Raw genomic sequence first — 27,091 nt, forward strand, 5'->3', positions numbered from 1 at the left:
GGCTTTCGAGGTAGGTCAAGGTTTTCAAACAAGGATTCAGGTTTTCAAAGTAGGGATCAGAGACATGGTTGGGGTTTAGAAATTAAGGTTGGAGTAAATTAGAATGGCAAGCCAGCATTCAAGTTTAGAGGAAGACCTTCGAGTCAGAATCGGAGGTTAAAAGTCGGGGTTCAAACAAGGGCTCGATTTTGAAATGAGGGCAAGATACATGCTGGCAAACAGCTTTGTGTGTTTTACTGCTTGCTCCAAAGCGAATCCGCCATGGTTCTTGTGTTTGCATGAACACGTCCATGGTGACTTGGGCGCCCAATGGCTGACCTCTAGCGCCTCATGCTGCTGGAGGCCGGTCTGGACCGCATGCAGGTCCTGGGCCTGCTCATCCGAATCCAGCACAGCCTCCTTCTCGGCCATCCAGATCTTCAGCTCGTCCACATCGAGATGGAACTGGTGGATCTTGCTGGCCGACTGCAGCTTCTGGATGAAGGACAGGAACACGTATTCATCTTCTGGGCGCTATTTCGAAAGCACTTCAAGACAACCGCCACTTTGATGGACATGGAGCAAAAGTGAGGCAAACAACAACAATCAATAAAACAAATGAAGAGTAAAGGCAGTAAAAAGCCCAAAACAGTAAAACCAAAACCAAATCTTATGCTGGGGTGAAATCCAAAGAGTAAAAATGATTTTTAAGATGAGTTTTAAAGAAGTGTTTCCTAACGTTTAGCGGAAGCTCATTCCAAAGAGAAGGCCGGGCAACGGAAAAGGCTCGAGCCCATCTGAGCCTTCGCTCGGTCCTCGGTGCCTCTAACAGCGTCTGGTCCGCAGAACTGAGGCCCGAGCAGGTGTGTCGGGGCGGAGGAGCTCAGAGAGGTAAGCCGGGCCGAGGCCATTTCAAGATTTAAAGAAGGGTGACTTGAGAAGACTTCTTTGAGAAGTGCAGTTCTCCGGCATGGGACCGGGTTGTACCTGTCCTCTGGTTCTGATGGCGTCATCCAGGTCGCCCCACAAGCAACTAAGCTCCTGCACCCTCCTGCGGGTTTGGCTGTCCTGCTTCAAGTCTCCACTGAGCTGCTGTAGCGAGCTCAGCCGACTCTGACCCACGCTGGAGATCTCTGACACGACAACCTGGAACTTCTTCTGGAGAACCTGTGAGGGAATAAGGAGCTCAGATATGGTCCAACTCAAGACCGTGGAACAACATCATCATCTCTGATGATCTCAAACCTCAAGCTCCTCCATGTCTTGTCCGCAGTCCTTCGACTCGATTGCCGCCTTCCTCGACAGCAGCCATGTTATGAATTCTTTGGCCTCGCGGTGGAACGCAAACACACGCAGCTGCTCCTCCAGGGCAGAGCGACGTGACGCGCTAAGGCGCTCGATCGTCTCAAAGAGATCCAGCGTGGACGGAAGGCACTCGCTGACCAAGTGGCTGAGAGGACGACAACAACAGCATGAACGAACACAACAGCCGAAAGGACAACGGCTCTTGACGAATGCGTCTGAGACGCTTGTGACCTGTTGGGGTGTTGCAGACGCTGCAGAATTTGTCCTCTGTCACGCAGCTGGTCCAAAGTGCACTTTGGGTTTTTCAACTTGACGTCCACAACGTCCAGACGCCTGAGCAGAGCCTCCGTCGCCTCCTCGCTGCGACCCATGTCAGCGCCCTCTATGGCCCCCTGCTGCTCCTCCAGCCACAGCCGCAGCTCGCTCACCTGCATGCAAGATTGTTTTTTGTTTTTTTAACACTAGGGTGATTGTTTTATGTAGTCTTTGTGTCTTGATTGCCATCATTATCTTGGCAGCCTCGTAAAACGAGGATCAGTTCTCCTCCTCTGTTCGTTTCCTTTTCCTTTTGATATCTCCGTCTGTGTGCTGGTTGGTGACTGTAGAGTCCAAGCTGTGAGTGGAAAGTCTGGACACAGAATTGTCGGATGCGGACAAGGTAACAAGAGGCGTTGGTGTCTTTTTCGCCTCTTTACTTCAGCCGCTCGCGCCCGGGCTTCTTCAAATTTCATGACACCATTGACTATTGTGCCGCTCCATTCTGCACAGTCCGCGGCCAGAGCCTCCCAGCTGTCCACAGGAATCTAGCTGTTTGAACTGGTCTTTCAGCCGTCTCTTTGGGCCCCCGACCAGTCTAGAGCCATGAGCCAGTTCACAAAATAACGTCTATTTGGGGAGCGAGGAGTCTTTCCTGCGACATAAATGCCCAAGGAAGTGCAGCTGGTTCTTTAAGATGATTGCGTCTGTGCTTGGGAGGCCGTCACGGGTTAGAAGGTCGTTGTCGGTGATGCATTCTTTCCAGTCAATTCCCAGGATTGCCCACAGCCTTTGCTGATGAAACTTTTCCAAGTTCCGTTCCAGCTCTCCGACCCGAAGGTAAGGGTTGGAATCACAACTGCTCTGTAGACGTTAATCTTGGTTTGTGCTTACAAACCATGCTGTGAGAAAACGCGGTGATGGAGCTTACCAAAGGCTTCATGGGCAGAGCGAATCCTGTTGTTTATATCTTCGCTTGAATCGTTGGTGTTATTGATCAAAGACCCGAGAAAGAAAAATCTGGGCACCCGTTCGACCGTATCGCCATGGATGGAGAGGGTGGGCAGGACGGGATTGTGTCAGGACTTTCGTCTTTCCAACATTGACTTCCAGGCCTGCCCTCTCATAGGCTTCCACAAAGGTGTCAGTCAGTCTTGATTGCCACAACATACCTGAATGCCAAACTATTATTTAAGGACGCTTGTAACACGTCGTAAGAGGCCAACCTGACCTCCGCCAGGAAGGCGTGGATGCCGATTGCCTCTTGAAGGAGTTTCCCCTTTGCATCTGCCTCTGTCTTCACGTCGCCGTGGAGACGCTTGAGCTGATCCACACGGTCCTGGATGTCATGTGACGCAAAGTGACGACCTCTTACCTGTTGGTGATTAAAACGTGAGGAACGGCAGCGTGTTGATCAAATAATTATGAACTATTACCAAGCTATGCCCCGCCTCCAGAACGGCTTGGATCAAAGTGGCACGGCTGGAGATTTCCTGTACCAGCACCTGGAAAAGTTGGAATCCAAACTCGTACATGTTGTAACATCGCAAGATTTGTACGACTTGACTCATGACTTGCTTTTCCCATGAAACACTTGACTTGCTTTGACTTGAGTAGGTAGCGCACGTGACTTGCTCAATTTTAACGAAATTTGAAGGTTAGTCTTGAGACAGACTTGGGACAGGTACATGTGACTTAGTCAGGAAGACCTTGCTGACCTGGTGCTTGTGTAGGAGCTGCTGACTGCCCGTCACAGAGTCGCCCCAGTCAGAGGAAGTGACACTGGTCAGTCGTTGCCTGAGCCAGTCCAACTCCTCTTCCTGGTCCCGACTGAACTGGAACAGCAGCTGCCAGGCCTCCAATGTTTCCCGCCGACTCTGCAGCGGCTGTGACAGGCTGTTGTACCTGCGTTCAAACCCACATTAATCTCCAAGTCGAAACGTGTGCACGGGGAGGGCTCGAACGATGCGTTCAACCTTTGGATTGTATTAGTCACTCGGTTCTGCAATTCTTCTGCCCGGAAGTTTCCCTGCGAGCGGAAGTTCTCCACCGTCTCGAACAGACTCTGCAGGGGATCAAATTTTGCTGTCAAGCTTCGGCCACATGCAATAACAAAATCCGAAATAGTGTAACGTGATTTTCATAGCAGACGGACGAACTCTTGTTCACCTTTGACGGACTCCTCCACATGCGCAATCTGACCATGAATTCAAATCAAACTTGCAAAGATGCTGAGTCTTTTCGAGACTTTGTGGGTCTACTCATGCGAGATATGTTCTCAGAATTTCATGTTGCTAAATCAAACTGACTTCAGGGTCTGAATTTTCCCCAAAACAAACAATACCAAAAGTCATCAATTGAGCTGCCATGCTTCATGCGGAAACAATGTTGAAAACTTAAATTCTTGGCAATTTTGTGTCATCCACCTGTCTCCTACATGTGACTAGATTTATAGGACAAGTTTTTTTTTTTTGAAACACTACTAGGGAATTGGCCATCAATCGAACGCAACAAAATGTTGCAAAGAGAAACTGGTTTTGAGGGTTGAATGAGCACAAAAGGCAACACCTCCAGTCTAGATCGTAGTCCGTCTACGTGGTCTTCGAGGTCCTGTAGGGACTTTAGGAGTCTGTTGACCGACGGCAGGTCAGTCCCACAGTCATGGTTGGCTACGTCACTCTCCACTGAGTCCACCAACTGGTCAAGATCATCCAGGGAGCGCTGGAACTGCAGCGCCTGAAAAGGAAACCCTTGCTCACTTAGTTCTTGTTGATTTTTTTGGTCTACGGTGTTTGCGCTTGGCTGTTTGTTGCATTCAATAAATGACTGAAATTTCATTCGGCACTGTTGCTTTTTTGGCATGTTACACTATGAGGTAACACTTTATTTGAAGTTGGTAAATGATGTCACTTTTGATGCAACGTTGGGTCAAGGGGTTGGGAGTTGAGGTTTGGGGTTAGGGTTAAGAGTTAGGTTCGGGTTAGCGAGGGTTAGGCTTAGGGTTATGGAATGACAACGACATCTGTCATAATGATTCATTCATGTTCATGACCGGTGCCTTTTGAACCAACTTCAAATAAAGCGTTCCCCACTATGTTAGCACCTGGTAGGCCTCCTGTAGTCGATTCCTCTTCTCCTCACAGTTCCTGACCAAAGCGGCCCAGGCCTCAGTAGCCTCCTTGACTCGAGTTTTCACCTTGGGTTCAACGGCACTGGCACCAGCAAGCTGTTTGTCTGCCCCCACTTTGGCCTCAACAGCCATCAGTTTGTCTGCTTCCTGAAAGAAAGGACACACGGTAATATATTTCCGTCCACCTTCGCAGAGGTATTGCACAAAGAGAGTGCGATAAGTCTCTGAGCAGACCTCAATGAGAGCATCCACTCGGTAGCGGTTGGCCAGGATTTCTGCTTGGAAACTTTGATGTTTCAACACTTTTGCCTGAAGGTTGGTTGGGTCCCTCCATATCTCATCCGAGGCCAATACATTACGCTCACCCAGCCACACACACACCTAAAAAACACACAAAGAAACAAACAGAGATCAGATAACGCCAGAGTCCACTAAAGTCTGATGAAGTCCCTTTAAGTGCTGAACAGTCTGGTCAAGTCCACCAGAGTTTGGTTTATTCGAATTCACTTCAGTTTGGTTAAGTCCTGTTGAGTCTACGAGAGTATGTTCAAGTCCACGAGAGTGTGGTTAATTCCTTAAAGTCTCGTAGCTGTCCACTAAAGTCTGCTCATCTCCAGTACAGCCTGGTCGATTCCACGAGATTCAATTTGTCTATTCAAGTCTAGTAGAGTCATTCATGTCTACTACCATACGGTCAGTTTCCGTAGAGTCCGCTTGAGTCCATTCTCATCTGATGGAGTCCAATATCTACCTGGTAACACTTGGACATGAAGTGCTGTAGTTGCAAGGATCGTTCCAGATCTTCATGACGAGACCTAGTCTGCTTTTGGAGCTGACTCCGCCTATATTCAGATGGAAGCATGTGAGGGGGACATGTCATTGGACCAACTAAAAGTCAACTTGTTCCCATTGGTTACTTAGCAACGAGTGCTTTGCTCCTCGATCTGATGTTGTCAGACTCAAAATGTTTCTGCTGGATCATTTTCTGGGCTACTTGTTCCAACTGGTCCACCTGATGCAGCTGAGCATCCAGAGCCTCCTCAAACTGGACATGCTTCCACTTCAGGGTCTCGACCTCGGCGACCGAGCTCTACAGACATCACAACTTCTTCATGACCACTTTGTAAACAACCCATCAAAGTTGTGCTTGAGATCCACATTACCCCAAGATCCTGATTGGCCAGGATGGCTTCCTTGTTACAGATCCAACCCTCACACTGTTCCACCGAGGCCAGGAAGACCTGCAGAGATCATGAACCAATCAGGCCAGAGCGCTGTGAGGGTGAATATCCAAGTTATCCCATATTTGACTCTATTTGTATTGCAAATGAATTGCTCCACAATTAAACGTAGGTTTGGACCATGGTGATGAGAAGACCCTCAGGAGACGAATGCAGGAGGATTGGATCAACACTGCAACAAAGGAGGTGTGACCGAGACACCTCAGAAACAATGGACTTTCATGCTGGGACAACAAAAGTCACGCTGGTGGCCCCTTTTTTTTGTTTTGTGTTTACAATCATGAATTCCACGACAACATTATTCCCAGCATTTGTCTTTAGTGCGAATACATTGTAAAGCTAGGGATTCCCCAATAAAATAGAGGGCTTCAGAGCAACGTTGGAGATGTAACTGAGCACACCTCCGTTCGTTCTCCTCGCGAGTAAAAAGATAAACTCTTGTCTTGCTTTATTTATTGTCTGTGTGAAGAGAATGCTTCGGTGATCAAACCTGACAGCTGAAAGATCCATTTAGACCTTGTTAGGCTAGCTGCACACCAAAGGATGCAAGAACTCGATGGAACTGGACATTTGTGAACAACTTACTATTTGCGACTGACCCCTGCGCACCTACCTACTGACAGCACCTAAAAGAAAAATTGTGACAGATGCTGCACTTATCAAAAAAAAGGAAAGAACATCAATACCGTATTATTCTACTGAACCACAAACACGTTGGTGCGATTCTGCTGGCTGCTGCAGCTTTCTCAAAATAATACAAAGTGTGGAAACAATGTGCAGTGGCCTCTCGTAAACCATGCCTGAGACAAACCTGCAGGTTGTGAGCCTGCTCCAGCCTTGTACTACGTTCCTGCCAGGCTTGGTCCAGTCCATCTTTGGCATCATCCAACTCCTTCAGCGCCTTCTGAATCGCTGCCTGACAACTGTGACCAGATCGGATCAAACCGAGGCCAAAGTCTTGGACAGAGGTGATACGCTCAGCCCGAGTATCCATCTCCGTCTGGAAAAACCAACAAGACAATTCTGAAACCTTACCGAATGACCCAGAGGCGAGACTTTGGTTACCTTCCGGTCCTGATGCTCCACAAGGAGCCAGTCTGCCTCAGCTCGGGTTCGAGGGAGATCTGTCTTGGCCAGCTCACTGCTATGTTTAAGTATCCAGTCCAATAGGAGGCGCTGGTTTGCTTTGAAGAGCTGAAGCTGATGAGCCTCCTGAAGCTTGTACTTTCTGATAGGTACATTCAATAAGTGGCCTTACAGGAATAGGAACAGAAACGCAAGAGGGCCACAGAGTCACCTGTGCTTGACCTCCTTCTCCAGCACCTCCAAAGTCTTGTGAAGGTCCTTCTGCTTGTCTTGCAGCTTTTCACTCATCACGGGCTGAAATTTCAACTGGTTGTGGACGTCCTTCTCAAGAGCCTTCACGGAAAACAAGTGAATGCCTTGATCTCACATAATCTTTGCATCACCATCTCATCACAGTCCTAAGCGCACCTTGGACCTCTCCTGGATCACCCTACACTCTCGCTCTGTTTCCTCATGGCGTCTGATCAGGTTCTCTACACTCTCCACGTCCACGCCACAGTCCTGGTCTTGTATCGGCAGCATCTGAAGACATGTGATGGCATGAAGATAAGATGAAGATTAGGTTAGTACCTTATCGTGGGTCTAGAACCTTTTCTTAGGACTTTGGGCCTTTGTCTCACTAGAACTACAATTTGGAAAGAGAACCTTATCTCAAAGGACTACCATCTTCACTTGTAACTAGCACATTCTCTAATTACTGGTACTTTCTCTCGGGACTAGAACCTTCTCTCACAATTAGAACCATCTCTTAGGATAAGAACTTTATTTCTAGAATACAACCTTCTCTCAGGGCTAAAACATTTTTTTCAGGAAGAGAATTTTACCTCAGGACTAGAATCTTCACTTGGAACTGCATCATTCTCTTGGAACTGTACCCTCCCTGGAGACTAGAACCTTCTTTTGGGAACAGAAACCTTACATGGGACTAGAATCTAATTTCGGGCTAGAACTTTCACTTTGGCACTAGAACACGCTCTTGTGACAGGTAGGCACTACAACCTTCTCCCTGAAACAGAACCTTCTATTGGAATGACAAGATTATCTTGGCACTGCAGCCTTCTTCGGGGCTTTCTGATGGCTGCACCTCAGATGCGGAAATGCCCCCCCAACCGCCTGAGAACTTCAAAATAATTGTCATGTAGCCTAAGGAGGAATTTTCCTACAGACCTTCTCACTGGCTCGCTCTCGAACCTCCTCAAGTTCTCTGATGAGAGCATGGACCACAACGGCCCCCTCCAGTTTCTTCTTGTAGGTGTTCAGGTCTACATGGAACTGACTCCACCTAAATGAGGGGCAGGAAGTGGATTAGTGTTTGAGTGACGGGCCACAGGTCCACACAGGTGAGATGAGAGGTGCTACTGTGGTACCTTCACTCACAAGTTTCATTTGTTCTCTGAGCTAGCTTGTAATTCAAGTTACTCGCATATCAAATCAACTTTCTCTACTGAAGTTAGCAACACGCGGGTCAAGTGACTTGAGCAACGGTGCATTGAAAGCTCGATCGGATCTCTAATTTTAATTCGCAAGGGGGGGGGGGGGGATCATGAGACAGTTCATAATTGGAAAAACAAACACAAGGTAGCAGTGTACCTTTCATTAAGTTGGCGTCTCCTCTGCTTGATGGTCTTCAGCTCGTCTGCGCTCTGCCGTTTCTCCAGTCGAGCCGCCAATTGGTCCATGGCCGTAATGTGAGCATCATCCACCGTCACTCCCTAGAAATCCAATATGATTACTCAAGCTCACTCTCTATCAACGGGATGTTCAGGTTCCTCACCCCGTCTCCTTTTCCGCTGAACTCGCTGAGTTTCTTTAGAAGCGCAAGACCGTGTTCGTAGTCCTTCCCCATGTCTCCCACGTTGACCATTACTTCCTGATGCATGAAACCACACACTCAGCAGAAGCTAAATTTCAGGTGCCCAAACTATTTGGGTCCAACTTTTCCAAGTAGTCTCTCAAAATCCGAACACATCGAAAACATTATGCACAAGATGGCCAAAATAGCATAGAAAAATATAGAATTTTTTTCATGGTGTCAATCCAAATAAATATAGAAAACCAAACTCAAAGAAAATAAATGAGTATGAATGTATGTATGATCGCTAGTTGATGTGCACAACTTTGAATAACAACAAGGCAGCAAACAGAGATTCTAGTTCACGAAAGCATAGTCACTTTGGACAACTTATGCTATGCTTACTTTATTAACTCATTTACTACCATTGACGACTAAAGACGTCAAAGATCCTTTTTTTTTTTTAACTAGGCTGGTAGTGAATAAGTGAAGCAACATTTCCAACTGTACTTCTATGTTGTTCCAACCACAGGGTTCACAATTTATACAGACAAGTAACTGAACAGAGAAAACAGGACCAGTGTGTGCACACTGTGTGTCAGCCAGTTCTAACAACAAAAGACAATCAGAATCGCTCAAGAAATTGTTTCTCAATTCCAGAAATCCCACAACCCGCAGGAAATACACGCAAAGCGCTCGCAAGGCACGCCATTTTCCACTGTGTGTCCCACCTTCTGTCGCATCCAGGCCTCCACCTCCTCCACCTTTTGCAGGAACTCCAAGAAGTCTCTGCTGTCTTCCAGTACTTTCCCGCGCTTGGCCAGTGCCGCCTTGAGCTGGTCCCAGTGGCCCTCCAGAGCCTGGGCGCTCGACCTCGCCTCCTTGGACCTCGGGTGGTGGAGGGAGACCAGTTTCTTGCCGGCCTGAAGGCCCAACACAGCAACTCAACTCAACTGTATTCATAAAGCATTTTAAGACAGAAAAAAGTACAAACTCAGTCAAACCAAAACCAAGTTTAATGCTGTGTCAAAAGCCAAAAAATAAAAATGAGTTCTAAGACAAGATTTAAGGATCAAACCGAGGGGGCTTGCCTAACGTTTAGCGAGAGATCATTCCATAGAGAGGGAAGGGCAATGGAGAAGAATCAATCCCCTCTGAGCCTTCGCTTAATTTCTCTGTATGTCTATTTGCGTCTTGTCCGCAGACCTGAGGCAGCAGGCTGGTGCGTAGGGGCGGAGGAGCTCCTCAGAGAGTTTAGGTGGTGGGGCGAGACCATTTGAAGATTTAAAAAGAACTCTAAAATGGACAGGGAGCCAGTGAAAGGACGCCAAAGTTGGAGTTATGTGCTCCCTCTTTCGGGTACCAGGCAGGAGGCGAGCAGCAGCATTTTGGAGTCGCTTGATGGAGGTTTGGCTGACTCCAAAATGAAGTGCATTCAAGTAATCCAGCTGAGATGTGACGAAGGCGTGAATTACTGTTTCAAAGTGCGGTGGAGAAATAAGAAACTTTAACTTGGATGGTATCCAAAGGAAGCAGATACAATGAAAACAGCAGACGCCCCAGAATTGAGCCTGTGGAACACCATATGACAATGGAGCAGTGCCGGACTCAGAGCAACCAAGGCTAACACAAAGCTATGTTCAGCCAAATAGGATCCAAACCACTCAAGGGTACTACTACTGATGGCCACCTGGTGCCCCAAATTAGCCACCAGAATGCTGTAATCCACCGTATCAAACGCTGCAGTTAAATCCAACAACACCAAACACACATTGTCTCCATTGTCATTTTCCCGGAGGATGTCATTCAAAACCCGGAACAGGGCTGACTCTGTGCAATGCATTATCTTGAAACCTGACTGGAAGACATCCATGACCTAATGTTCATCCAAGAAAGATTTTAACTGCCTGTGCCCCCCCCTTTTTTTCTGAATTTTATAAATTAAGGGCATCTTAGAAATGGGTCTAAAATTTGTCAGTACATCTTGATCAAAGCCAGCTTTCTTGAGCATGGGTTGCAACACAGCATGTTTAAATTGTTGGGGGACTACACCAGAAGACAGACTGCTGTTAATAATGGCCAAGACTGATTTAGCAATACTTGGGAGAACCTCCTCAAAGAAATGTGGCGGAACAGATTCATAAGGGAAGCCAGATGGCTTCGTCTGGCAAACCACATGCTCTAAAAATGTCAACTGTTTCAAAAGAATTGTACACTTCTGAACATGGGACATGGACAGAAGGATCAACTGTAGTGTTAGCAACGAGAGTTTTCGCTGGAAAAACTCATGAAAAATCATGAAAACAAATTTCATGGGAAGTGTCTGAGCAAATAGGCTCAAGGGGTTCAAATACAGAATCACTAGATTCAAATAGTACCCGTGGGTTGTGATGGTTCGCATGCAAGGTTTGATAAATGTTTTGTATTGGCTTCTTTAGCTGTGATCTGGCAGTCTTTCAACAGTTGAACAGCTGACCAGGTTAAAGATCACTGAGGGGTCTCACCTGCCGCACGTCGCTGATGACCCGGTCATGCGCAAGGATCTCGGCCTCAAACACCTGATGCTTCTGAAGGAGCTTCATCTTGGCCTGCAAGTTGCTCAGATCGGCTTTGGTGTCCTCGGACAGCTTGAGCATGCGCTCGCTCACCCACTCCTCTGCCTGGAGGACCACAACCGGGCGTCACGTAAAATAAAGTAGTGGGCCGCACTTGTGGCTACGTCTGTTGTTATTGGCGAGATTGCTGGCCATTACCGCGACAACATCTCGATTGAAGACGCACATCTCCCGGCACAGGTCCAGATCTTCCCTGCGCTTGACGGACAGCGCCTTGATCCTATCGCGTCGTTGAAGGAGGGCTTTCAGTCGGCTTTGGGCCCCCTCACTCTTTTCTCGATTGAGAGTCTCATTGAGGCGAGCGGCGAGGTCCTTCAGGAACAACACCTGCACCCACCATGAGTTGTTCAGACTTGACACCGATTGACTTGCGTGTTGAACGTCATGTGAGAACAAACCCTGTCCTCCTGAGTCATGAGAAGCTTCTCAAAAGCTTTGTGCTGTTTGATGAGCGCTTCCGTCTCATCAACAGTTTTTACCAGAGTGCCGCTCTTCAACAGCACCTGTAGGGTGGTAGCAAAGACCACAAAAAGTCAGAAGACCTTTTCACCAGTAGAACCTTCACTGGAACACTTTGAATACGCTGTGAACTAGATCAATGTCTTGTGATTAGTACCTTCCCTGGGGACGACAACCAACAATAACTGTGGACTAGAACCTTCTCTCGAGATAATGAACATTTCTGGGCACTAGCTATAGAATCCATTCTTGGGATGACAAACTTCTGAAGGGACTACAACCTTCACTTCGCTTGGAAGTAGACTTTCCGCTTTTCATATCAATCTTCCAATATACATCATCACAGTAACAGAACCTTCTGTTGGGACTAGAAGCACCAAAACATTTTGGCACTTTCCCTCGCTTTGGACAAGAACCTTCTTTCTGGACGACAACCTTCAAGTTGAACCTTTTCTTGTAGCTAGAGCTTTCGTCTGTGCTGGAACTGTTTTAATAAACCAGATGAGACTCTACAATCTTTAGACAAGTTTAGTAAAAGACCTTTTCAACCTTTTTAAACAGGTTTTTAGCAATTCATTACCATGATCATTATTGATTTATGATTTGACTTCTTTTATCTCCATAAGAATTTCAGATGTTCTTTTTAACTGACAAGTGCTTGATAATTTCAGTTATCTGCACCTCATATGAAGTGTAGGTCTTGTCCATGCTGCTGACGTCTCTGTAGAAGATCTGCTCCAAGTGGACCTTCTCCAGCCAACTTTGCTTGTGGCTCCACTGGTCGTGGAGCTGCTCCCGCTCTTTCTGCAGAGCATCCAGCTTCTGCAGCACCTGCCAGGACACAACGCCACAGGAGCACATCCATTATACATTGTTTAGTTGTCATTCAATGAGATCAAATTTGGAGTGTAAAACAGTTGCTACACTTGCAAACAGAACATGATTGAGGTATCTTCACTCATCGCTCCACTTTTCCACATCCAATATGGCGGTGATGTCGATAGCAGCGAAGTTGGTCTCTATTCATGAACTACGTCTATTCCCATACCTGGTTCTGGTTGCAAGTGTCCTGAAGCAGTAGCTGCTCCCCCATGTCCACAGCCTGCTGGTACACCTCCTGGCGAGCCTCCAGCTCGGCCCGCAGCTGTTGGTGCAGCGCCAGCTGGAGGTCGGCCGTCCCCACGTCACTGATGATCACCTCGGCGGCCATGACGCCTGTCGCCTCACCGCACCATAGCAGGTAATCCTGGACCTAGAAGGTGATCGCCATGGTTACCAATCAGGCTGGGAATCCATACTTCCATAGATCCGATACCAACTCGTTCCAATAAAAGCAGGAATTCGGGTACCACTTGCCAATTTGACGTCTGATTGGCTTTAGGTTAAGTGAAGAGATCCAAACTAAGAATTGCTGTCAATAATGTCTCCATTAGTTTTTAGAAATGACAAAAACAAGGATCGCGAAAATGTGGCTCTATTTTGACTGAAAAGATCAGAACCTTATCTTGTGAGACTATTGGGAATAGAATCTTCTCTCAAGACTAGAACCCTCGATTGCAAGGCGAATCTGCAGCTCGCAGTGGCGGAAGTTCACTCCAGAATTAAATTCAAATCAGTAGAAGATTTGTATTGTGCGTGAAAAAGCATTCATGATAACATTCATTGATTTGTTTATTTTATTTTTTTACAGTAGTGTACCGTGAGTGGTAATTTCTCTTTGCAATAAAAGCCTTTTTGCGCTGCATTTCATTGTCTTTTTCTTTTTTTTTTTTTTTTTTTTTAGGGTACCAGTTCAGGCAGCGGTACAGTTTTTTAGCACCCATTCATTCCTCCATCATCCTCATCCTCGTTCTCACCGTGTTAAGGAACATATACCGCTGGCACGCGAGCGTTAGCACCAGCTCCCTCTCCTCGGCATGGAGCCTTAGCTCCTCCCACCGTTCCACCACTTCCTGTTGCACGTCCAGCAGGCGACGCTTCATTGGCGGTGAGCAGAGGTCCAAGACGGCGTCCACTGCGTCCAACTGCTCCTGAAGCTGAAAGCAGGAAGACATTAGCAGCTATGTTCATTCTAACATTTTCTATTGTGCTTGTTCTTCAAGTTAGATAGCTGAGATTGACTAGTCACCAATCAATGTCAAGGCACAACCCTAGCCCTAGTCCGCAGACCTCTGGACAATCTCCTGGTTTTCCATTAAGCTAACATTCTAACATGTTATTGGAATGTGGGAATAAATACCATCCACGGCAGGAACATTCAAAGCACACACAGGAAGGTCCAAACCAAGAGTCCAACACACAAACTCCACCCTCTAAAGCAGGCAGGCAGGCAGGCAGGCAGGCTAATCCCTCGTCAAGCATATCTTGGTATAAAATTGAGTTGGTCTGCCAACCTGCTGCTCAGCGGCTGAGAGTTCTTGGAGGAGGGCCTGGTGCCTCCTGAGCTGAGACATGACTCCTCGCCAATCCTTGGCCACGTCGTCCGGAATGCTCTTCTGACGCTCCTACACACATTCACAAACAAACTGAAGTGATCTGTATCAGTTCTTAAAAAAGACGTAAATAGAGTTAGGGAGTGTTTCCCTGTGATGGCAATTAACACATGTGCACTGTCACATCGACGTGTACCTGCGTGAGTGTCAAAGCGTCACTCAGATCATGATGAAGTCTGTGACATTGCTCCGCCTCCTGCAACTGCTTCTCATGCTCCTTGGCCACGTCTTTCAGGTCCCCCCAGCATGCACTGCACAGACAGACACAAGCAATATACGGGTGTGACCCCTTGACGTGGCAAGAGCCAGTGCAACGAGCGTACCGGAGCTTCTGCAGCTCTTTCCTCACGGCGCCACTCTGCGGGTGTTTGCTGGTGATGAGTCGTGCCGCCAGGTCGCCGCACGTTCCTAGTCGCTCCTCGGCCAACTCCAGCTGGTTCAGGAATGCTTCAAACTTCCTCAGGAGCATCTGCAACATTAGAGCAGTGTCACCTTTTCCAGGAAACAAGACACAAGGCGGAAAGCTGCCACTAATACTGTAGATGTCACCCTAAAAATGTTTGGAATTGTCCGAGTCGAGAAGAGTATTTCCGGCACGGTTCCGTGGCACCAAAAGTGCCGTCTTGTGGCATCTTAGGGCGTTTGAGCGAGGAACAAAAACAACCGAGAAGCAAGCCACCTGAACATGTTGGTAGTTGACACCAAGATCCTGGCTTTGCACCGTCTTCTTCTGCTGCTGCATCCACTCGTGCAACTCGGTGGCCTCTTGTGTGAACTCGTGCAGGTGTAGAACTTCCCTCAACCTTTGGAGTCTGGCGCAGGAGGGGGGAATTGATTATTTGTGACATCGGAGGTCATGTGACTCATGAAGCAGTCAACGGGGCCTGACCTGAGTGCAGCATGCTGGTTCAGCTGCTGCTTCAGGCTCCGCAAACGGACCACAGGCCTGCGCAGCTCCTGCAGGTCCCAGTTGAGGAGCGCCTGCTCAACCTGATCCTCCACCTGCTCCACCTCCTCCTGCAGAACCTCCATCTGGGCCTGGAGAACCTGCAGCAGTGGAACACATTTACACTACAGGACAAGTAATGCTTGTTTGAGCCATGCATAGATATAGTCCTCTCCTAGTCCTTTTTCAGTCCATTTGTTTCCTCAAATCCCCCCTTGGCACTCCTATAGTAGTGTTTACTCATCCACAATGAAACTCCTGGTCCATCTCTAGTCTTTCTCCAGTCCTTCTCTAGTTACCTTGGCTAACGCCAGTTGTACTTGTAGTTCGTCTCTATCCCAAACAAGCCTCTAGTCCCTCTCAGCCCACCGCTTGTCCTTCTCTAGTCTTACTCCAGTTGTTCTCTAATGTCTGTGAGACTCACACTAGTCCTTTTCTTGTCCTATTTCTCAGTCCTTTTTGAGACCCTCATCGCCTTTTTCTAGTCCTACACCAGCGACTTTCACCCCTAGTTTTGCTCAAGCACTCCTCCAGGGGAAGGCCAGATAATGGTCCAACCTGCTGCTTGGTGAGTAGGGTCTGCGTGGCTAGATAATCCTTGCCCAGGTCGTCCATGTTAAGAAGTTCCAAAGACTCTGTGAGTCGGACTTCCAACTCAGAGCAGTCCAGCAGCATCTGTATCACAAAAGAGATCAGACACCTTGAGGTGGAAAAGAAAAAAAAATCCTCATCCACTTCCTTTCTGTCACCTGTGCTCTGGTAATGGCCTGGCTCAGGTGAGCTGCCCGGCGGCTGCACACCGCCTCAAGTTGCTCCCACTCGTCAGTCAGATGTCTGCACCTGAAACAAGAACAAGAGGAGGAGCAACCACCAATGAGCGATGCATGACGTCACATGAAGTTGACTCACCTTTGAAGAACCTCTTCTGTGTGTGATTGGCTGGTCTTGGCCAAGCTACACCCCTTCTTAAGAATGTGGTTGAGGTGCTGAGAGTGGGCGTTGATCTCCACTTGAAGCTCCTACATAAGCAGACACGTCCACAGTGAGGAAACATCACTGCAGATGTAGTTCTCATCTCATGCTCCTCTATTCTCCTTTACTTCCTCTGTAGTCAGCCTCACTCAAGTCCTGCCTTAGTCTTTCATTGGTACCCTTCTGGTCTAGTCCTCTCATGTCCCACTATCGTTACCTAAAATTCCCCATCTGCCCTCTTCTAGTTGTTCTTTAGTCCTCCACTAATACTCCTCTGCTCCTCTGGTCTTCCTTCAATCTCCCTGTAGCCCTTCTCTCATCCTTCTCTAGTCCCTCTGTAGTCATCCTCAAGCCATTGTCTAGCTTTCCTTCAATCTTCCTCCTTAAATCCCCCTCATTTGGTGTTCTATCTCGAGTCCACTTCTCTTCCTCCTCTAGTCTAACTGCACTTGCCCCTCTATGTCCACATCTACATGTCCTATAGTTCTCTCGTCTAGTCCTTCTCCAGTTCTCTTGAGTCCCCTTCAGCATTCCTCTCATTTTCTTCTTTTGCTCTTCTAGTACCCTTGTGAGCCCCTCTCGTCTCCACTAGTTTCTTCAAGTTCCCCACAAATTCTATTCAACTTCCTTCAAGTCCTCCTCTAAGCCTTGTCTCTTGTTACTTCAGGTAGTCTGTTTCCTTAGAGTTCTTCTTTAGACTGCCCCTGGTCCCTTAAGTCTTGCACGAGTCCTCCTCTAGGTCTCTCGAGTCCACCCCTAATCTTCTTCTTCTTCTGCTATTACAGTTCCCCTCTAGTTTCACCGAGTGTCTCTCTACTCTACTCTTCATTTAATTCTTCTCTAGTCCTCATCCAGTCCTCCTCTTGTTCTCTCGAGTCATGGCCTACTCCTGCACCATTACCCAATCTAGTCCTGCTCAAGTTTCACTCAGTCCTCCACTCTCAGCCCTCTGGTCCCCATCTAGGCCCTCTCAAAAGTAGCTTACAAAAATGACCAGAACGTACATTGACACCATTTAAACACACTGACAGAAAACTCTAGTCTTGCTCAAGTGCTCCATAAATCACTCTCTGGCGGTCCTTGAATCTCACGCTAACCTTCATCTAACCCAGTTTGTTGAGAGACCATTGCAAGTAGCACAATGGCCCCCTTCCAGTCCATTTCTAATGATGTGATGCGTGGTGATTGGCACCTTGTGCTTCTGCATGAGGCTTGTGGCCCCCACCAAAGACTTGTCGTGGCCCGATGACACAGAGGAGGGCATGTGTTCTAAGATCCAACTGAGCTCCAGGTCCACATCGTAGTAGAACTCGTAGAGTCGCACCAGCGCCTCGAGCTGCGCCTGGCGATGTTCTAACGGCTTATGAAGGGACTTGTACCTAAGAATCCACAAACACAGGGGTAGCTTCCTTACGAGTTCCCTAGTTTACGGGTTTTTTAAGTTACGGTCTGTCACATGGTCAATATTTTTATTTACATTTTTTTCTTCAAGTTACGAGTTTGGACACGGAAAGAGGGGCCACAGCGTTGCATGCAACACTTACAGAGTCAGGTAGTTGTCTGTCTCATGCAGGATTCCCTGCGAGTCGACATGATTAGACACCAGATTCCTGGCTCGGCCCACGATGGTGCTGGTCTTCTCCGCGAGCTCCTTGGCATCCTGCTCCAGCTGATGGTGCTCCTACAGGCACAAAATAGTCGTAGAGGGATTCTATTACGATTACTGCCATTATTTTAAACCCATACGGGACACAATGTCGATAATTCAAGTTAGCAGGTTCCTATTTACTGAAACATTGATGAAACAAGAAGCATTTATCAAATGAAACTAGAAGCACGGGTCACAAGAATGACTGGGATTGTAGGCCTGATGTTTACTGATTTATTAGATTATTCTCATGTGCTAAATTTATAGTGCTTAGTTTAAATGTGTGACCTTTATTGAGATTCTCAGTGGTGAGAATAGATTTGCGCACATAACATTCCCATGAGCTGCCCTCACATTCACAGCACTTCATGGACAAAGACGCCGAAGCGCATTCTCCACATTGGCTGTAGAGATGCAAACGTAGCAAATTGGGCTCTGGACGACTCACACAGACGCTATCGCAAAAAAAAAAAAAACACATTCCGAAGGACATAACAATTGGAGATCGGAGCACACGCACATACACGTGCACATACACGCGCACACGCGCACACCGACCAGATTACAGAGGAATGCCAGCGGGGAGAGAGACGGCGAGAAGGCCAGCCTTGGCGAGCCGGTCTACGGAACCAGACGGGAATCGACTATCCAGACGATGACTAACCTGGGGAAGACCTTCCCTTGGACGTGGACCCGTGCCGTGGGAGGGAGCGAGGACGGCCGATTCAACCTACATTACCCTTGAAATAAAAAAAAACTCCCACAAAATCTGAAGCTGGGCATTTTTCGACTGTGCTCGCTCGAGTGCAGAAAAGGCCGCCCAGATATCTGTCTTTGTACTATTTCCTGAACTCCAGGAATTGAAGAAACTAAATATCGGAACTCTAATCAGTTGTTGAGTCTTTATTTGACCCTTTTCTTCTTGAGTACAAAAAAACGAACACGCGTTGGAGTAAGTTTGGCTTTTAAAGGTTGATTTACTATCTACTTCTCATTTCCACGGTGACTCAACTCCAACATCGTCAAGGTGATGCCTTTCGTTTTTGTGCGTCTGGTCCTCACCTTGAGCATCTGCCGACTGGAGCGTCGGTCGTGGGCTGCGGGGGCGCTGTTGAGCGTCCACTGGATGGACTCCATCTTGACTTTCACATCCTAGAGGAAGGAACAGGGACATTTTGTGTTCTTGTTTTTGCTTTTTTTGGTGACATTCATAGACACAGCACATCTCTCACACGCACTCATTTATTGTAGTGTGTGGTGAACGTGTGAGATTGTCCTTACCCTGAGCACGTCCATGAGCTGTTCCCATTGTCCGGCCTGCCTCAGCTTGTCCCCACGGTCGGCCATCTTGTCCAGAAGACACTGCCAGCGGCTGGCGAGCTGAGAGGATATCTTTCTGACGTGAGTGCCACCTGTCTGCTCCTCGACCAGCATGTCACGCCCGACCTGGACACACATAAAGCACGTGACACATAACACACAAAGACATATATGCAAACATGCTAACACACACACAGATATGTTCATTTAGAACTGCGATGGAATGTTGGCAGTGGCGAGTGTTTTCTGTTGTAGTTGCGTTTCCATTTTACCTCCACCAGTCTCTCCATCCAAGCCTGATGAGCCTGCATCTCCCTCTCAGCTGCCTCATGCCTCTTGAGCTTGGACAGGATGTTGGCGGGCTCGCGGTACGACTCGTCATCGGCCATCTTGGACTTGTCATCCATCCACAGCAGAAGCTCGTCGGCGTCCCGCCGGAACTCCTGCGAGGCAATTGAACACGCGTCACTTTGCCGTCGCCAGCCGCACAACAACGCAAAGCGACGTGAATGCCGGGTGATGACCTGATATTTCTTGGAGGCCAACAATTGACTCCGCCTCTCGTCGCTACTTTCCTTCAACTTCATGTTGGCCTTCTGGAGAGTTCTCAACCTGTTCTGGATGCTGACACACACCACACACAATCAATACACTGCGCACACAAAGGACAATATACAACCAGTGCTTCTCAATTATTTTCTGTCACCCAAAGCAAGACGAAAACAATTTGCGTCCCCAACCCACCCCGACTCTCCGCTGCAACTATAAATAATTGCATTTTGGTTGCGAAACAAACCAACACCGTAGAGTTAATACTCGTTGCGCACAATGGGCAATGAGAGCGCCACTGCCAACTACTGGAGTGGATGGTGCAATTACACTTTATCGGAGTACGGTGGGGGGAAAAAAACGCGCAACCCTCAGCATCGCACCACGCCCCCCTGGGGGGGCCCGCCCCACAATTTGAGAAGCACTGATATACAACGAATGCGCACACAACACAAACGCACGAAATCCATAATATATAACGTGCACATACAACACGTATGAAAAGAAAAGACGTATCGCGAACAACACGCCGTGTGAGCACACAACAGAACACGACTTACAATCAGTATGTCCAAAACATACCACACGCACGCACGTACACCATCCATCATTTTTCATCAAGAATCAATGTGCACAGGACAAACATGTTTATCGCTGACTCAGTCAATCACAAATCAAGCGGAAGTTGCTTACTGCGCGGTGGCCGAGTGTTGCTGGCTGACCAGCAGTTGGCTGTGCTTAGAAAAGAGATCCATGCGTTGGTCCAGGGCCTTCAGCACAACTTCCAGATTGTCCTGACGACCCAGCAGACTGACAACGGCGTCCACAGAGTCCTGCATCGGTAGCTACTAATGGTTAGCGTATCATCGTTAGCAACCGCTGGTTGGCGTACTAGCGTTAGCATCCTCACCCCGACTTCTTGTAGGCCCAGCCTGGCTCTGTGTCCGGCCACGGCCGCCTCGATGCGATCCCCCTCCTGGTTGAGCTTCTGCAGCGCCACTTGCTGCACCAAGCGCTGCTTCCTTTTGGTCCACAGGCTTTCCAGCTTGGACCTATCAGCTCTCAGCTCTGCGAGCAACTGCAGGATGTCTAAGTCGCCCCACTTCCTGTCCGAGGACTTTGGCAGCGATTCGCCCAAAGTCTCAGTCTCCTTCAGTCTGGGATACGGACAGGAAGGGAACAAGCATGTCCAGCAGGAATTCACTTTACATGACAGTAATCGGATTTCTTTGCGTGAGGTGAGGCATTTGCTTTTCAAAGTTTTGATCATCCGGAATCCAAGTGACACACCAACCACATTCAGCATTGACGTCAGAGTTTTGTCACTACTGGGAAAAATTTGAGCATTTGAGTTGAGAGGTTTATTTCCTCACATTTTGGTCATTCACAATCCGAGTTGGTCAGTCAACACCAACGACATTGTGATTACTGTTCTTACTGAGCACAAAAAAGTGTTTATTTGAGGTGAGGCATTTATTTTCTTAGGTTTTTTGTCCCCTTGGACGACACGGACTGAATCCACACCTATGACGTCTACCACACGTACGTAATTGTCCAATTATGGTGGCTTCTGAGCGTAATAAAGGCTTTATGTGAGAAGAGGCATTTATTCTCTCCGATTTTGGTCATCGTAAAGTAAGCCGAATGAGGATAAGCGCTTCAGAAAAATAGAAGGATGGATTCAACGCTCACGCACGACTGAGAAAAATAAAACATTTATTTGAGGTGAGGAGTTTAGATTCAGTTTCTTGCCACGACTGAGGAGGATCAAAGGATAGCGATCATTTTCCCCAAATTTGGGTCATCTTGATTCAGGCTGAATGAATCCACACCAAAAACGTCCAACGCACAGTTGTTGAGATCAGATTACGGTCACGAGTGAGAGTTCATTTGAGGTGAGGCATTTATTTTCTCGATTTTAAGAATGATCTTATGCGATGACTTGTTTCCGCACCTCCTCCTGTACTCCTCCATCTCCATCCATAGCTCCTCGTGCTCCTCCAGCGCCGCAGCAGCCGAGGCCACGTCGGTCGCTAGGCTATCCCTGAGCAGAAGCTCCCGTGTGGCCATCCCCCAACGCTGCAGCTCCTTGGCCTGCTGCTGCAAGTGGCAAAGTCGTCTGGCATCCTCCAGGTGGCGCTGGCGCTCCACGGCTCGACGCTTCACCTGAGGACCATGGAGATGTGTGTCAGGTGACAGGAAGACAAGCGACGCATGTTAATGATACCTGATGTGACTGACCTGCTTCAGGAGCAACACTAGATCCCGCACCTCCTCCATGATGGCTTCGCTCTCCGCTGGACTGCAGTCCTGCTTCCTGACACACAGGAAGTGACCTATCAAATCATTTAGTTGACTCCAAGTCCTTAACTAGTGCTTTATGAGACCTATCATACTCCTTTAGTCCTCACCTAGTCCTCCTCTACTCCACTCCACTCTTCCTTTGGTCCTGACCCAAAGCCCCTCTCAAGTCCTTCTTTAGTTCTCATCTTAGCCTTCTCCCAGGCTGCCTACAGTAGTCCTCTTCTACACCCACTACTCTCTAATCTCGTTGCACACTTGAGTACAATGACAATAAAGGGATTTCTTCTTCTTCTTCTACCGGCATTCTCTTGTATTCTCCTCATTCTTCTCTAGTCCTTCACTAAATCTTTGCAAGTCTTCCTCTTCTCATTTCTTGACAGTCTCTAGTGCTCCACTAGTCCTTTGCTAGTCTTTCCCTACTCCTTCCATCGACTTTATCTAGTCCTTCCCTATACTCTCTCTAGTTCCTTCCTAATTTCCCGATAGCAGTACGCAAGGAGTTTGATATTCCTTCTCTAATCTTGCTCTCGACTACACCTTTATCTTGACCTTTTCATGTTTTCCTCTCACCCTTCTCTAGACATTTCGAGTCCTTTCCTAGTCTTCCTCTAGTCTTTATCTAGACCTTTCCAAGTACTTCTCTAGTCTTCCGCCAGTTCTTCCCTAGCCTTTCACTAGAATTTTATTTCGTCCTTGTCTAGTCCATCTGTACAGCTTTATCCATCTTCTCCTCCTTTATTAACCCTTCTCTAGACCTTTTTTTTATCACGCCTCCAGTCCTTATCCTCATCTTGATCTAGTCCTTCTCTCGACTTCGCTCGAAGCCTTCTCCAGTCTTTGTTTAGACCATCCTTACACCTCTACTCTTCTCCTAGTTCTTCTCTCTTACTCCTCCAGTTATTGTCGAGTCTTCTTTTAGTCCTGCTGCAGTCCTTTTCTAGCCCGTGAAGCCAAATTCAACTTACATTTTGGCGAGGTTCATCAGGGAGGCAATCTTTCCTTCCAGGGTGTTGACATCTCGCTGGGTGCTTGTTTGCTGCTTCTCTCTGACCTGCAGCGCAAACAGACCGCCATGGCCCATGTTCAGGTCTGCAGGGTCCAGCCGCTCCAGCTGGTCCTGCAGTTGTGTCCTGGTGTCCTGTACTTGCTGTAGGAAGGAGCGCACATCGGCTGTGATCAACAGCTCACGAGCCTTCTCGTCCTTACGCTGCAGGAGACCGTCCCACCTGAGGCAGGGAAGCACAATTAAGACAGCCGCACACCAAGCAATGCGGTTAGCTATCAGGAACTGGCCAATCACAAATCACAGTGGTCCTTCAATTTATGGGTTCAACAGAGTCCATGATCAACTCATGACTTAATTTACCCATTTACCAAATGCCCCCTACTAGTTCTGCTGTAGTCTCCCCCCTCTTGTCTGCTGGTCATCACCCAGTAGTATTCCTTAATCACTTCTCTAGTCCTTGTTTAGCCCTAATTTAGCCACCTTATAGTTTAGCCTCCTTCAAGAAATTCTACAGTTTTCCTCTAGTCCAGCTTTAGTCCTCCCTTAAACTCCTTTTATTCAACAAGTCTTTACCCACTCCCTGTCAATTCCTTTGTGTTCCACCATTTTCCCTGTAATTCAGCTAGTAACTCTTAAGTCCTTCCAGCGCTAGTGTTCAATGACAATTCCTTGAGCCTTCCCTGAGACCTCTTTAGTGATCCTGTAGACTTCCTGTCAGCTCGTCTCTAACTACCCTCTCTAGCCAGCCAAAGGCCTCATCCAGTCAAACCTTTGTCCTCGTATATCTCTCTCTTCTTCTTTTCATAACTCTTGAGTTCCCCTCTCGTCCTTCTCTAGAGCTTATCCAGTCCTCCTGTCTAGACACCCTCTAGGCTTCAATCAGTTCCCCAAAAGAGTCCAAGTCAAAACTCTTAATTCCCATTCGTGTGTGGCTCTAGTCTCTTTCAAAAGTTTAACCAGTCTTCCTGTAGTCCCACTCTAATAATGCTGCAGTACTACTGTAGTTGCTGCGAGTCTTAGTCTAATTATCTTTGAGTTTCTCTCTAGCATTGCTCTAGTCCTCCTATTCTGTTCCTGCTCTGATGTGTGCCCCTCGTGGTACCTGTGGGAAAGGCTGTTGAGGCGTGTCTGGATGCCACGATGTTTACTATCCCGTATGTTCACCAGCTCATCGGCCATCTTGATGATGTCATCCAACTGCCCGCGCCCACTCATCAGCTCCGTCACAAAGTTCTGGAACATCGGCTTGCTGTTATTATTTAGCTTAATATGCAGAAGAGGGAGTCATTAGTCCAAAATGTGAACCTCATATTTGGCCTGAAGTACGTGGAGGTCTTTGGCACGTGTGTTGAAAGTGTCGAGTACGTTCCCCTTGTCTTCCATCCACCACTCAAACTCTTGGCAGCAGCCATGGAAACGATGCAGGAGCAGAGCGTCTTCCAGAACCTTTAACTTAGACTGAAAAGGAAAATGTAGGATACATTTACAATCATTCCTTCTGCACCACTTTTCTTCTAGTCCTGCATTCGCTCTTTAGAGTCCTCCTCTAGTTCTGCATTAGTTTTCCTCTAATCCCAAACTAGGTCGTTCCCAGAATTGCTATGGTCATTCTCTAGGCTTCTGCTACATCTCTAGTCCCTCAGTCGTTCTTGTTGATGCCCTTGTTCTGTCACTAGTACCCCCTGAGTCATTCACTAGTCCCACAGTAGTACTTTTCTTGACTTCCTGCTGTTGTTATTTTGACATCCTCCAGTAGGCCTGCAACCATCCTGGGTGCGTCCCAGTCCCCTTCTTGTTCTCCTCTAGACCTTCGGTAGTCGTTCTGTTGTCATTGTCTTCTAGTCCTACACTGGTCACAAACCAGTTCTTTAATAGAACTTCTTTAATTCTTCTACAGAACATCTCTGGTGCGCCTGTAATCTCCGCATTACATAGCAAAACCCCCACTAGTCTTTCTCTAGGCCTACTCTGAGATCCTGTAACCCTTCTGTAGTCGAGTACCCTGTAATCCCCACGGGTACGTCTCAAGTGCCATTCTGGTCCTTCTCCAGTCCTTCTCTTCATACGACAGATATTTTCCACAATGCCATGCTCACCTGCAAGAGGTGGCACATGGACGTGTAGTCCTGGTCCAGTCGAGCCTGGGTCGACTCCACCGTGGCTCTCTGGTAGTGAGGATCTGGCCCCCGACTACCTTGGATCTCAGCTGTAACGCGACGGGTCGAGCGGCGACGCCTCAGACGGTTCAACTCCCTGCCCCGGGAGTCCGGCACATCATTGTTGGAGGCCGGCGTGGTGGGAGAAGCCTAAAGGAAGATGGACGTTAGATACTGATGCAGAGGTCTGACGAACGCCACAATGGATCAAATCGGACCCGAGCTGGCAGAAATGTCAGGTACGTGTTGGGGACCGGTTGCTGGTTGCCTCGCGTGTCTCTGATAAGAACTTTGTCACGGTCCAGGTCGGTCCTGATGATTGTCACCGTTTCATTTTGATCCAGTGGGAAGCCACCTGGACGTGTCAGAAAAGGTTAGGGAACGGTGAGGAGCAAACATTTGTGCAGAAATATTCCAGGACTCTTGATGACGTCAATGTTCAATGGGCTGCCATAAAGATAGAAAAGAGTTTCCCACATCTGGTCTACAGCGTCCTGAGGCTCAACCAGTACCTCGGCTGTATCTGAACCGGACCTTGGCCTTGACTTCCTGGCACACGGAACCAATTCCACTCGCGGTCTTGGGAGGCGGCGATGTCCCTTGTTGTCCCTCCTGATCAGATGAGTCGCTGGATTGGACCACCTGGGTCGGCTGGGGCTCCACCTCCACAGACAAGAATCCAGTGATGTTACGGTGAGCGATCGATATGAAGTTGTGCGGAACTCACGGTGAGCGCCGTCAGCTGGGTGGCGTTCCGGGCCTGCTCCGACAGCCTCTTCATCTCCGCGCCGTAGGCCGTCATTTGCTTGTCCAGACGCAGGTGGCGCTGCAACAAAGCGGCTGAGCTGGATTGGTCCTTTCCGTAATCCTCGCTAGTCAGCAGAGGTTTCTTGTCACTCAGCCACGAATTTGCCTCCTCCGCGTCCGCAAAGTACTGGTGCACACAACAAACGACAAGCAATCAGCGCGTGGGAGCGAAATGACAGTTGTCAACTCACTTCAACAAAGTTTGTTGGCATCAAGATGGAAGCAAACCAAGTGAAGCTCCTCGACTCATTTGGCACGAGGTTTGTGGCAAAGCGGGTTTGGGTTACAAATGAAGTTTGTCAAATAATTTAAGCACAGCTCTGTGTCAGCAAAACCACAACATGGTCGCAAAGAAGGTTTTTATTGACTGTTCTTTGTGTTTGGCATGTACCTGTTTGATGACTGAGGCGGCATCCAATCGCTGTCTTCGTGCACTGACGTCAGCGTTGACTTGCTTCCAGAGTTTGCTGAACGCTTTTATGTGCTTGTTGACGTATCGCCGGTCGTCTGCGCTCTGCTCGGCGCTGACTCTCTCACCTTCACGCAACACGCGATAATACACGCACTCCTGAGCGTGAAGCTCCGCCTCCAACGCCTTAACACGGACACGCGCATGAGATTGAGAACAAACTCAGTTTTCGGGTGTGCGTTGACGCACCTGTGCGCGTGTCACCTTGTGTTTGTGCAGCGCCAGCGTCACTTGATCGACGTCCCGTCCGAGACCGGCGGCCTGCAGTTGCATCCGACATTCGTCAAACCACGCCTCCAACTCCTTGCAATCGTGGAAGAACTCAAAGAAAGCCAACGTGGCCTCCAAACGGTGCCTCCTGTGGGCACATGCGTGCTGAGTCAAAGCTTCACAAAGGAAGGTGATGGAAAGGGACCAAAGGACCACAAGCAGTGTGTGTGGGTGCGCATGCGCGCGCGACCTGCCTGCTGCTGCTGTGCGACACCAAAGCCGTGTACTGACTATGCAGAGCTCTCACTCTACCGTCAATCACATGAGTGTCACTCACGTTGCTCTGCAAG

General features: G+C 48.2%; 1 protein-coding gene across 1 annotated transcript in view; it reads right to left on the minus strand.

Annotated features, from left to right (window-relative positions):
- Positions 1–27,091, minus strand: part of sptbn5 (spectrin, beta, non-erythrocytic 5) — a 41,617-nt gene that overhangs the window by 6,842 nt on the left and 7,684 nt on the right. The window contains exons 14-69 of the mRNA XM_088305379.1: positions 26,996–27,084; positions 26,736–26,889; positions 26,454–26,657; positions 25,983–26,189; positions 25,768–25,918; positions 25,474–25,610; positions 25,196–25,405; positions 24,405–24,557; positions 24,202–24,332; positions 23,059–23,319; positions 22,031–22,106; positions 21,744–21,955; positions 20,700–20,946; positions 20,483–20,622; positions 19,765–19,864; positions 19,513–19,683; positions 19,202–19,366; positions 18,983–19,072; positions 17,817–17,953; positions 17,465–17,651; positions 16,210–16,319; positions 16,050–16,140; positions 15,859–15,975; positions 15,244–15,401; positions 15,034–15,166; positions 14,678–14,823; positions 14,491–14,605; positions 14,256–14,366; positions 13,719–13,898; positions 12,911–13,114; positions 12,544–12,693; positions 11,802–11,906; positions 11,542–11,730; positions 11,293–11,448; positions 9,520–9,711; positions 8,771–8,866; positions 8,587–8,708; positions 8,164–8,278; positions 7,405–7,518; positions 7,208–7,329; positions 6,976–7,138; positions 6,722–6,910; positions 5,833–5,910; positions 5,587–5,759; positions 5,421–5,511; positions 4,904–5,050; positions 4,643–4,816; positions 4,108–4,275; positions 3,516–3,604; positions 3,258–3,444; positions 2,976–3,044; positions 2,771–2,914; positions 1,516–1,712; positions 1,225–1,429; positions 967–1,146; positions 319–474 (exon numbers count right to left, since the gene is read on the minus strand). Of these exons, the coding sequence (XP_088161505.1) occupies positions 319–474; positions 967–1,146; positions 1,225–1,429; positions 1,516–1,712; positions 2,771–2,914; positions 2,976–3,044; positions 3,258–3,444; positions 3,516–3,604; positions 4,108–4,275; positions 4,643–4,816; positions 4,904–5,050; positions 5,421–5,511; positions 5,587–5,759; positions 5,833–5,910; positions 6,722–6,910; positions 6,976–7,138; positions 7,208–7,329; positions 7,405–7,518; positions 8,164–8,278; positions 8,587–8,708; positions 8,771–8,866; positions 9,520–9,711; positions 11,293–11,448; positions 11,542–11,730; positions 11,802–11,906; positions 12,544–12,693; positions 12,911–13,114; positions 13,719–13,898; positions 14,256–14,366; positions 14,491–14,605; positions 14,678–14,823; positions 15,034–15,166; positions 15,244–15,401; positions 15,859–15,975; positions 16,050–16,140; positions 16,210–16,319; positions 17,465–17,651; positions 17,817–17,953; positions 18,983–19,072; positions 19,202–19,366; positions 19,513–19,683; positions 19,765–19,864; positions 20,483–20,622; positions 20,700–20,946; positions 21,744–21,955; positions 22,031–22,106; positions 23,059–23,319; positions 24,202–24,332; positions 24,405–24,557; positions 25,196–25,405; positions 25,474–25,610; positions 25,768–25,918; positions 25,983–26,189; positions 26,454–26,657; positions 26,736–26,889; positions 26,996–27,084 (8,358 nt within the window). The remainder of the gene's footprint in view (positions 1–318; positions 475–966; positions 1,147–1,224; positions 1,430–1,515; positions 1,713–2,770; positions 2,915–2,975; positions 3,045–3,257; positions 3,445–3,515; positions 3,605–4,107; positions 4,276–4,642; positions 4,817–4,903; positions 5,051–5,420; positions 5,512–5,586; positions 5,760–5,832; positions 5,911–6,721; positions 6,911–6,975; positions 7,139–7,207; positions 7,330–7,404; positions 7,519–8,163; positions 8,279–8,586; positions 8,709–8,770; positions 8,867–9,519; positions 9,712–11,292; positions 11,449–11,541; positions 11,731–11,801; positions 11,907–12,543; positions 12,694–12,910; positions 13,115–13,718; positions 13,899–14,255; positions 14,367–14,490; positions 14,606–14,677; positions 14,824–15,033; positions 15,167–15,243; positions 15,402–15,858; positions 15,976–16,049; positions 16,141–16,209; positions 16,320–17,464; positions 17,652–17,816; positions 17,954–18,982; positions 19,073–19,201; positions 19,367–19,512; positions 19,684–19,764; positions 19,865–20,482; positions 20,623–20,699; positions 20,947–21,743; positions 21,956–22,030; positions 22,107–23,058; positions 23,320–24,201; positions 24,333–24,404; positions 24,558–25,195; positions 25,406–25,473; positions 25,611–25,767; positions 25,919–25,982; positions 26,190–26,453; positions 26,658–26,735; positions 26,890–26,995; positions 27,085–27,091) is intronic.

The sequence above is a fragment of the Idiotropiscis lumnitzeri genome, chromosome 1 (assembly GCF_059441095.1).
Source record: "Idiotropiscis lumnitzeri isolate Australia: NSW breed Sydney's pygmy pipehorse chromosome 1, RoL_Ilum_1.0, whole genome shotgun sequence".
NCBI classification, from domain to species: Eukaryota; Metazoa; Chordata; class Actinopteri; order Syngnathiformes; family Syngnathidae; genus Idiotropiscis; species Idiotropiscis lumnitzeri.